The 12,383-nt window shown below is 35.0% G+C and overlaps 1 protein-coding gene across 2 annotated transcripts in view; it reads right to left on the reverse strand.

Moving 5' to 3' along the window:
* Window positions 1-1,364: 1,364 nt before the first annotated feature.
* TMEM68 (transmembrane protein 68) overlaps window positions 1,365-12,383 on the reverse strand; it is a 49,279-nt gene continuing 38,260 nt past the window's right edge. For both annotated transcript variants that reach the window (XM_032421563.1, XM_032421564.1), the window contains exon 8: window positions 1,365-3,477. In XM_032421563.1, the coding sequence (XP_032277454.1) occupies window positions 3,373-3,477 (105 nt within the window). In that variant the 3' untranslated portion in view covers window positions 1,365-3,372. The remainder of the gene's footprint in view (window positions 3,478-12,383) is intronic.

The following is a 12,383-nucleotide window of genomic DNA, read 5'->3' on the forward strand; positions in this document are numbered from 1 at the left end:
AAATTAATTAATTAAAAAAATAAAATAAAATAAAATACAGAGATTGGGCAAATTCATAGAGACAGAAAGTAGAAAAGATGTTACCAAGGGCTGGGGAAAGCAGGGAATGGAGAGTTATTATTTAAAGGCTACAGAATTGCTGTTTGGGATGATGAAATAGTTCTGGAAATGAGTAGTAGTGATGGCTCTACAATACTGTAAATGTATTTAATGCCAATGAATTATATACTTAAAAAGGGCTAAAATGATAAATTTTGTTATGTACATTTTACAATAAAAAGGTAACAAAAATATATTTTAAAAATAGTAATCAGATACAAATACAAAAACATATCCCACCTACCCTTGTAAATATTATTTCAAAGGTTCATAAATGCTATAAACTTCAGAGGGTCTCATATTTAAATTACTTAAAAGTGTAAGTATACTCCTTTGAACAAAATATGAATCTCAGAGTCCACAATGATAACATCAAGTAGGTGGGGAGAGCAGAAATTGGAAAATTCTTTCTTATAGTAGAATGCTGACTAATAAATGTAGAATAGAGTTAGAAAATCACACTTTTGAAAACCTCATAGTAGTAATTATTTCAGGAAATAGTCAACTCAAGGATGCTAAAACTGGAAAGTGAAAGTTTGATGAGAAACAGATATTTACATAGTCTCAAAGTATCTCTCCATAAACTTAATACAAAGGAAAAATTTACAAGGAAGAAACCTGGTGGGCACCATTTTAACCACATGATCAAAGTTACTACCATTGCTAATGACAAAAACCAACATTATGTGCTTCCTGACGTGAAACACTTGAAAGAGCACAGCATCATTTATGTAGTATTTCTGGAATAATGCATAACCTGAATCAAATCATGCAAAAACAGAGTGAAGGGTATCTACAAAACAGTCTGTCTTTTCCAAAAATGTCAGTATCGTTAAAGACAAAGGGCTAGGGAATCATTCCAGATTAAAGGTGACTAAAGAGATACGAAAGCTAAATGCAACATGTGATCCTGCTGGGAACCATGCATCAAGAAGAGAAACTGATATAAAGGATATTGAGACAACATGAAATTTAAATCTGGACTTAAGATTGGATAATACTAGATATCAATGATAAATGTCCTAATTTGGATCATTGCTCTGTGGTGCTATGAATGGATGGCCTTATAATCAAGGGTAAAGGTAAGGGGCATGGTATCTGCAATTTACTATCAGTTGATTCAGAAGAAAACATTTTAAAAGAGAAGAAAAAATTATTTATAAATTTATATATACATATATAGAGAGAGAGAAAGGGGAGGGGTGAGTGAAGAGAACAAATGTGACATAACAATTAGTCAATCTGGGTGAAGAGTATATGGGAGTACTGTACACTACTATTGCAATTTTTCTGTAAATTTGATATTGTTTCAAAGTTAAAGTTTGCTTTTTTTTTAAAGGATATGAAAGACTTCCCACAGAGGTATGCCATGTTCATGCTTCTGGAGAGTCCCTAGCTTTCATCAGACTTGTGAACACTCCCTTCAAAAAGGGTTAAGAACATCCCCTTTTCATTATTACCTGCATTTCTATATTTGACCATATTCCCTCATTCTTCTAAATGGCACTTAAATTCAAATAGCAAAGATAAAGATCTTGCATTGAGCGAGACAGGATGGCTTCTAGTTAGTCTGAGTATCAGAAAACAAAACAAGATTTTAAGTAAAGCAGTAAAACTTAAATACTGTAAAAAATAATAGCTTTTGCTACATTAGCAATGAATATTATTCTTTCTTCCATTTTTAAAAACCAATCGTTGCCCCAAAACATTATTCTCATTTGTTTTATAATCATTTAGTCATTCATTCTGGAAATATTTATTGATTTCAAACAAACACTGTTCACTGCTAGAGGGGGGAAAAAAGCTGCAAATAATCACTAATTGACTCTTTTCATTGAAATTGCAATTAAAATATATTTATTACATTAGAAAGTGAAGTTTACTCTTTGTGGCTGAGATAGAGGAATATGATTGTGGGTGAAAAATGAATAAACAGTAAAACAAAAAAATAGTTTAAAATAAGAAAATCACATATGCAATTTCACAAGAAAATGAATTGCAATTCACCTTTACTTTTATTTTATGTTGCTTAATTCTACATACATTACACATATACATATATACTTGTTATACAAAAATGTATACAAAAATCCAAGTAATTTAATATCTAAAAAAGGAAGAGGGAGATACTGCATTTGATTTCTGGTACTCTTCCATTTAAATACTTTTAAAATTCAGATTTCAAGGAGACAAATCGAAAGCCATTAATTTTTCAGAAAGCTTTGTGTTCACATAAATTTATCATTCAAGTATATTTTTATTGAAACAATAAACCATTTGGTTGCAAAGTCAAACTGAATAAGCCATGGTACTGAGCAAAAGCAGAACTTTCCTTAGCTCTGCTTTTATCAGCCTAGAATCAACTTCTAACACACGAAATGCAGAGCACAACAGTGATTTTTAACCTTATACTATTAAATGCCATATTACATAGCTGACAATGCATAGCACACCCTATATGGTGTGTCTACAGATTCTTGTTAAAAAATATAATACTAAAAATAATAATAATTATTAGAAATTTTACTGTTCCTAATCTCTTTTTTATTCAATTTGAAAAACAGTGTATCTTTTCCATTGTGCTTGGCAACTTGACATCATACCTAAATAAATAATTTAAACATCGTGTGGACCAAATATATACATAAACTTTTAAAAATTCTTGGTATTGTTTAATTCAGTTATAATTTCAGTTCTATAGTTATCAATCAGAGCAAATATAAAGAATTTAAAATTTAAAAAAAGAATTTAAAATAATATTCCTCAACAATGTGTTAGCATGTTTTTACAGAGTGAATTGCTGAGGCATAAAAACATTACATGATTCGCCCAAGGTCATGAAAGGAATAAGAGGTGGATGAATGGTATTTCTTCTCTAACTTCAGTGTCTGTACTGAATTATGCCATCCTGCAAAATTAGCTCAGTGCAACAGATGCAGAAATTAGATGCAATATTTTAGGAATGTTTATTTAACCTAAACTGCGATTATTAATGAACTTAATTTTTAAAATCTCTATGTTTATTATACATTATCAGGAATTTATAAAAAGAAACATGATCATTTTCTGAATTATTAGGCATGTAATGAGTTACTGTTTAAATGTGACACAACTGATTGCAAAAACAAAATCAACAATACAATTTTAAACAAACAAGTTCAGTCTAGAATGCTTATTAACATTTTTTTTTAAATAGTAATTATAGAACCTACAAAATTTAGAGGACAGTACCACAGACACAAACATACTAATATAAATGGATTAAATCGTCTTCTAGTTGGTCTTTTGTTTTTTATGAAAACGTTCTAACAAAGCGCTCATAATGTTTCCCGGTATTCTTTGGTGCTTATCAATCAAAGCTTGAACAGCATTCTTTGTCTATTAAGAAAACAAAAGAAAAGCCATTATTCTTTTAGTTCTCAAAATAGATCATTTATATTGTAAAGATTTTAATATACTACTTTCAAAAAAGTCCTTCTTAATTTAGCACCCATCTCTCCTCAAAATTAGTGACTTCCTTCTCAGCACACCCACAGTGTAGTGTAGTCCTCATACTGATTTTATTATGCTGGAAGTACAGTAATGTTACATGGCTATTTTCTACACCAGACTGTAAGTTCCTTAAGACATAGCTTTGTATTTCTCCAGCACCGAGCACAGCAATGCTTTGCATACAATAAACACTACAAGGAATTGAAGGAGAAAAATCAGAAGAAAAAAAGTAGTAGGAAATTTTCTAGTGGAAGTTTTACTCCTTTCTATTCATGAATAAACTTTTGTGTATTTTTCTTTCATCACTACACACCCAAACAACTACAGCAGGCAGTGCAAGAGGACAAAGTGAGGAAAACTATGAATGAGCTGATATACTTTTTAGTTCATTAGGTCAATTTCTAGAGAGTTTAACAGGAATTTAAATTAGGTCACAGCAATGGAAAAGTCTATTAAGATATAATAAGAAATCTCCCAAAACTATTTGTTTCCCATTCAATTCACGACAAATTTCAATAATTTTTACTTTTAGATCAGTTTGTGGCTATCTAAAAAAATTTCTGTGCATGCACATAATGCATGTGTGTACCCGCATACACACTTCCTTTCAGATGCTAGCCTTTCAATAGCCTTCTTTTTGTAAATCTTGGACCTTCATCTTTTTTTTAAGTTTTTAGTTAAATTCCAGTTAGTTAACATACAGTGTAATATTCATTTCAGGTGTACAATTTAGTGAATCACCACTTCCATACGTTACCCGGTGCTCATCAGAAGTGCCCTCCTTAATCTCCATCAACTATCTCACCCATCCCTCCACTCACCTCCCTTCCAGTAATGATCCATTAGTTCTCTATAGTGAAGAGTCTGAGCTGCATCTCTTTTAAAATATAATTAATAAATCCTAGCCCAAAGATGTATTTTAAAAATATGCCTCTCTAGGGGCGCCTGGGTGGCTCAGTCGTTAAGTGTCTGCCTTCGGCTCAGGTCATGATCCCAGAATCCTGGGATCGAGCCCTGCATCAGGCTCCCTGCTCGGCGGGAAGCCTGCTTCTCCCTCTCCCACTCCCCCTGCTTGTGTTCCCTCTCTCACTGCCTCTGTCAAATAAATAAATAAAATCTTTATTTAAAAAAGTATACCTCTCTAAAGCACAAGTTTTCACATCTATTAAAGGAGAACTATTTCATACACTTATTGTAAATATTAAATGAAATTGCAACCATGTCCTCAGGTACTTGGCACAGTGACTAAAAGTGGCTAATACAGGTTGTTTTCTGTGAAGTATATTCTTTAAATTGTATTCATGTATTTAGAAAACAGATGCTTTGGAAGCTATAACATTAGTGCAACAAGTCTCTAATCTCAAGCTCAAAACTTAATAAACAGATCAAGTACAAAGTAATAAAAACGTAAGATCATTTGTAAGATGTACCTGTCATCTGAGATGTGAAAAGAAAGCATTTGGAAGTTCAGACTTGAGAGCTCATTTGGTGGGAAATGACAGGGAAGGACACATGAATGAGCTGCTCTTTGGTCTGGGTCTCCAAGGACCAGTAAGATTTCACTGACAGTGAGGGCAAAAGCAGGAGGAAAAAGACCACAGGAAAACAATTGCCTAAGGAATGGTGAGTTCGTGAGTTTGGCTGGAGTTTCAGGTATGTGTTCAGAAGCTGGGTGTACAAGGCTCTAAAATTAGAATTCAATTAAATCATGAAAGGCGTTAAACACCAAGTGAAAAACTATAGACTTAATTTAATATGAACTGAGGTGTCAAGGAAGTGTTGTGGGTGACGAAATATCAGGGCAATGCATTAAGAAAATACAACTCTTACAAAATCACCAATGACACCTTTCTGTCACCAAACCCAGTACCATTCTTTTAATCTTACTTGACCTCTCAATCACCATTGATCTTGCTTCTGAAATTCTCATACTGGAGGAAAAGCTAGCTTTTCTTCTAGCTTTCAGGCTGCTCCTTTCCAATCTTCTTTGCAGATTTATAATCCCAAAATCAGGCACTGACTTATTCTTCAAAGGTTCAGACAACTTTAATTAACTTTCATTTGCTGATGACTCCTAAATTTGTATCTCCAGCCCGCTCAGCTTCATATAGGAATATTCAATATGACTTCCCATGAATGTTTTAAAGGCACCTCAAATTCAATATCCTTAAGACTAACCTAACATTCTTTCCCTCATACTTTGTCTTTTTCTTAGTTCCTTCCCAATTTCAGCAAATGACACTACCATGAACCTAGCCAAGTAAGCCAAAACCTAGGAGACACCCTTAACAACTCCTGCTTCCCACTCACAATGGCTAATCCATCGGCAACATCCATTTGTTTCACCTCCCAAATACCACTCACATCTATCCACTTCTCTCCAACTTCTTTCCACCCTAACAATACATATATATGATATATGCATGTATATATGAACAAACCTATATTTACATATATGTGTGGATGTGTGGATGAGACTGTAGAGAGAGAGTTAAAGAGACAGACAGAAACAGACACTGTAAATGCAGAGATGGAAAAATAGATTAAGCTGAGAGAACTTTCAGGAAATGTCCCAAGTGCCCTGTTCAGCATTAGCACACTATATTTTAATTTAGATTTAGATAATGCTTACAAAATGGTTTTCCACAGTCAAATGACTGAACAATCTATCACCCATTTTTAAATGAGATTTCATTTCTACATTAATTTGGATGCTAATAATTTTGAATTTGTGATAATCCAGGGATCATTATCTTACAGTTTATGCTTATATTATTAACAATGAAGATTGGAAAATCATGACAATATATTCACAAAAGGAAAATTTCAAGTATTCCTTATTTCAAGTATACTTTAGTTCAATAATGACAATGTACAATCAAAAATATGAATACGGCAACTATGTATGGATGTATTTAAATAAATTCCCCCAAGAAATTCTACTATGCTTTGGTAGACTACTTGTTACTTTTGGTACTGATAATAAAGTACATAAAGTAACTGGAGAGGGTAATTGAGGTATTTCAAGGATTCAGAAAGGCCTTCTATCTTAAATAGGTAAGGTTGTACTATGTTTATATATTTTAATATATAAAATATCTAATTCTACCAGTGACATGAATGTGAGTAAATTTTGCTCTCATATGAAAAAACCTCATATGAAAAATCAAGGCACTGGAATTTAACTGGAATTTTCCTTAACTGAGGAAAATAAGGGAACAGGGTTCATTTAAGAGACCTGAAAGAAATGTCTGAGATCATCTAGTTCAATTTATCTGCTCTACAAATAAGGAAACTGGGACCTAGAGAAGAATATATTTATCCAAAGTGACACTGCTGCCTAGTGGTAGTGCGAGGATTATAACCCAGATCCCTGAACCTCCACACCAGGCTTTTCCCCCTCCTTCTCTATTACCTTCTATTTTGCCCATAAAAATATATGGTATTTGTAAAAAGTGTTCCTAAGTAGCTCTGACCCACTTAAATCCTAATAGACAGGAAAAAAATTTTAAAAGAACAAAACAGAATTTGGTTATATTCTACAGGAGAATGCACTGTTTGGGGGCAGCAAAGAAATGTGTTATATTAATAGTAAAGTGCATGCGGGTAGAAGCAACGTCACTGGGTAAGGTCTCACCCTGGTGTAAAAGCTCATGGAGCCCTATCAGTAAGGCATCACTTCAGGATCAAGATGAGAGAAGCATCATGCACTCAGAGAGCATGTCCTGACCCTGAAAACCAGTGTCAAAGAGTTTTGTTTTCAGGATGCAGGAGGACAATAAACTGTGAGTATTTAATGGACCAGCAGCATAACTGGCAGTAAGTTTTCTAAGAATGAAGTTCATAGACAAGGCACATAATGTTTCTTTACTCTTCCCTTCATGAAACTTCCTATCTATTTGAATTTCCTACCTGATTTGAATAGTCTCATCTAATATAACATTATAGCTGTTTCAGCTGTACATCCTTTTCTAAGTGTCTGGTCTTGCTGAGTCCCAGTATGGTATAATAGATTACAGTGATTCATTCCCTCTGCCTACCAGCCCCTGTCTTTTGGGCCATCCTTTGGGAAGAATACAGATACTGTCCCAGTCAAGTCTAGTGTGGCCGTGTGACTGCTTTGGCCAGTAAAATGTCAGTGGGAGTAAGTGAGCCACTTCCAAACAGAAGCTTTAAAAGGTTCCACTCCTGACATTTTCTTTTTACCATGGCAACATCCCACATGTATCAGCCTGAACCCAGGAGAAAGAAGAGATGGACCTCAGGGGAAATACAACATGAACAAGAAGTAAGCTTTACTGCCTCTGAGATTGCTTGTTTGTTACTGCAGCACACCCCAGCAAAACTGACTAAATCATCCAGTTTTCTTACGTGTAGAACAGCAATAATAAGGTTTACCCTACAGGATTAAATCAGACTTATGCATAGGAAATGTCATCACAGATGACATGATCTTGTACATAGAAAACCCTAAACACTCCATAAAAGAACAGTTAGAACTAATAAACAAATTCAGCAAAGTTGCAGGATATAAAATCCACACACAAAACTCAGTTGTGTTTGTATACACTAACAATGAACACTCTGAAAACAAAACAAAAAACAAAAAACAATCCCATTTACAATAGCATCAAAAAGAATAAAATACTCAGGAAAAAATGTAACCAAGGAGGAGAAAGTCTCACACACTGAAAATTATAAAACACTGCTGAAAGAAATTAAAGACACATATAAACAGAAAGACATCTGTGTTCATGGATTAAAAGATTTAATATTAAGCTGTCCATTCTATCCAAGGTGGTCTACAGATTCAAGGCAATCCCTATCAAAATCCCAACAGCATTTTTTGCAGAAGTAGAAAAAAAAATCTTAAAATTCATTTGCAATTTCAAAGGACTCTTAATAGACAAAAGAAGAAAGTTGTAGGCCTCATACTTCCCAATTTCAAAACATGACAAAGCTACAAAAATCAAAACAGTGTGATACTGGCATAGAGACAAACATATAGACCAATGGAACAGAACAGACAACCCAGAAATAAACATTTGCATATATGGCAAATGATCTTTGATAAGGGTGCCAAGACCATACAATGGGGAAAAGGCAGTCTCTTCAACAAATGATGGTAGGGAACTAGATATCCACATTAAAAAAGAATGAAGTTGAACTTTATCTTACATCATATATAAAAATTATCTCAAATTGGATTAAAGAACTAAACATAAGACCTAAAACTATAAAACTCCTAGAAGAAAATGTAGGAGAAAAGCTTCATGACAGTGGATTTGGCAATAATTTCTTGAATATGACACCAAAAGCACAGGAAACAAAGCAAAAATAGACAACTAGGACTACATCAAACTCAAAAACTTCTATACATCAAAAGAAACAATCAATAGGGTGAAAAGGAACCTATGGAATGAGAGAAAATATTTGCAAATCATCTATCTAATAAGGAGTTAATATCCAGAATATATAAAGAGCTTCTATAATTCAACAACAAAAAACCCAAATAATATGATTAAAAACATGAGCCAATACCTTGAACACACATTTCTCCAAGGAAGATACACAAATGGCCAACAAGCATACAAAATGATGCTCAACATCAGTTGAGATAATCATTAGAGAAATGCAAATCAAAACTACAATGAGATACCATCTCACACCCATTAGGATGGCTACCATCAACAAAACAAAACAAAACAGAAAATAACAAGTGTTGATGAGGATGCAGAGAAATTGGAACCCTCATGTACTGCTGGTAGGGATGTAAAATGGCATGGTCAACTATAGAAAACTGTATGGATGAGGCTCCTTGAAAAGTTAAAAATAGAATTATCATAGTGTGAAATAATAGAAAATACATATTGGTCTCTGCTCCTGGCTCCTGGCACAGAGCTCCTGAAACTCTTACAATTTCCTAAGTGATAAGGGTACTAGAAGCACCTTTTGTTCTAATATTTGGTTTCTGACTCCAGTTCCTGATGCAGTGCTCCTGAAATCCTTATAATTTCCTGGGTGATAAAAGTGTCTTTTGTTCTATTGGACTTATGGATGGCTTCTGGATAAGAGCTGGTCACTAGAAAGACCAAACCATGATTAGAAGCTTAGAATTTTCAGCTCGACTCCATCACCCCCCATAAAATCCCAATAGTACAGAGTTCAGGGAGCTTCCAGGTGGGTGAACACATCCACACCAGGAAGGTGATGCACCCTAACTCCACAGGGGCCCTGCATTTGGAGCCCTCCCATTCTTTGCCCTACATTATCTCTTTATCTGGCGGTTCATCTGTATCTTCTATCATATCATTTAATAAACTGATAAAAGTAAGTGTATTCCTGAGTTCTGTGAGACATTCCAGCAAATTAATTGAACCTGGGGAGGGGTCATGGAACCTCCAATTTGTAGCCAACTCAGACAGAAGTTGTGGGTTACCTGAGGACCCAGTACTCGTGATTAGCATCTAGAGTGGGGTGGGAATAGCCTTGTGGGACTGAGCCCTTACCCTGCGGCATCTATGCTATCTCCAGGTAGACAGTGTCCGAACTGAGTTAAATTACAGGACCTCCAGCTGGTGTCAGAGAATTGCTTGGTGGGGGAGAAACCTCCACACATTTGGTGACCAGAAGTGTTAGAAGTCACGTTGTGTGTAAAAGTAAAGGAGACTCACAAGTGAAAGAAAGGCATAGTACAAAAGAACTGGGCTTTTCCCTATAGGAGGGAAAAGCTGGAGTTTTTTCTTTTCACATATCCAGCAATCTCACTTCTGGTATATATCCAAAAGAATTCAAAACAGGATCTTGAAGACATATTTGCACATGGATTTTACCTGTAGCATTATTCACAACAGCCAAGAAAATGGAAGCAACCCAAATGTCCAACAATGAATGAATGGATAAACAAAATGTGCCACATACATATAATGGAATATTATTCAGCTTTAAAAAAAGAAAGAAATCCTGTCACATGCTACAATATGGATGGACCGGAAAGACATGCTAAGTGAAATAAGCCAGTCACTATGATTCCACTTTTCTATGATAGTCCAACTCATAGTACTAGAAAGTAGAATGGGGGTTGCCAGGGGCTGCAAGGAAGAAGTGGTGAACTGGTGTATGATTCTCCTCATATGCGGAATCTAAAAAAGATGAATTCGTGGAAACACAGAGTAGAATGCGGGTTGCCAGGGTGTCGGGGAATAGGGAGACGTTGGCCAAGGGTGCAAACTTACAGTTCTAAGATGAGTAAGTTCTGAGGATCTACTGTGCAGCATAGTTACTTACAGTTAATAATACTGTATTATATGTTAGAAAGTTGCTAAGAGAAAAGGTCATAAATATTCCCACCACACACGCAAAATGGTAATTATGAGGTGCTGCAAGTGTCATCTAACCTTATTGTGATAATCATTTCACAATATACACATGTATCAAATCTTCACCTTGCACATTAAACTTTTACAGTGTTATATGTCAATTATATCTCGATTATAACGCTGGGGGAGAAAAAGAATCTTGCATAGACCATAAAGGAACCAGAATAAAATGTTGATGGATATATATGGAAAAAAAAAGAGAGAGAGAAAGAATGGGTAGTTGGTGTTCAGTGGGTATAGAGATTCAATTTAGCAAGATGAGAAGGTTCTAGAGATTGGTTTCACAACAATGTAAATATATATTTAGCACTAATAAAACATACACTTAAAAATGGTTAAGTAATAAATTTTATATTTTTTACCACAACTTTAAAACTTAAAAAAAAATCACAGTATACATACAAAAGGCTGGTATAAAGTTATAATCAAAACACATTCATCCCATTCTCCAGGTGATTCAATAATATGACATTCATGGCTTTTATCTAGTTTTATACTCTCCGAAGGTGTAACTGCAAGCTGAGTGGTCTTTTCTTCCTTGATGTCTTTGCAGGGATGAATATTACTGATCACTCCTGTTTTTTAAACATCCTCACCTGCTGACTTCTCTCACACAAATTTACTTATTCCCCACCTCTCTGCCATCTCCCTTTCTGTCAGCTTTGGGTGTTTTCCTTGGCACACCCCTTACATGTTACTTGCCCTACGGTCTGTCCTAAGTCCTCTTCCTTCTCTCTCTAAGCTGCTTTGTAAAGCTCATGACTTCAGTAACTGTCTCATGCAGATAACTTCTAAAACTTCATCATCAATTCTGACCTTTCTCCCAAACTCCAGTGCAATATTTTTTAAAACCTATGCAGGGGCGCCTGGGTGGCTCAGTTGGTTAAGCATCTGCCTTAGGCTCAGGTCATGATCTCAGGGTCCTGGGATCGAGCCCTGAGCCCTGTGCTGGGCTCCCTGCTCAGTGGGGAGTCTGCTTCTCCCTCTCCCTCACCTGTGCTCTCTCTCTCCCTCAAATAAATAAACAAAAATTTTTTAAAAAGTATGCATATAAATATATACATACATATCCTGCAGGTAGCTATAGAATTAGGTTTCAAGTCTGGTTATTTTCTATCTCTGTAAAATCTCTCAAATCTGCACCTTGCTCTCCCTTTCAAGTAGATAAAAATATCATTATGTAATTCATTCATTCATCAAACATTTATTGAGACCTAATTAAATACCAAACGCTGTGCTGGGAACTGGAGACACAAGAATTCATAGCATAACCTCTGCTCTTAAAGAGCACACTTATGTGTATCTAAGTAATCACAATTGCTAGAGTCATCCTCACAAACCATTGTAGAGAAACAGATTATACATCTGCTTGCTTCCGCCAAACAAATTTGAATGAAACTGATATGAGCCACT

Source organism: Phoca vitulina, unplaced genomic scaffold (genome assembly GCF_004348235.1).
Source record: "Phoca vitulina isolate PV1807 unplaced genomic scaffold, GSC_HSeal_1.0 scaffold25, whole genome shotgun sequence".
NCBI lineage: Eukaryota > Metazoa > Chordata > Mammalia > Carnivora > Phocidae > Phoca > Phoca vitulina.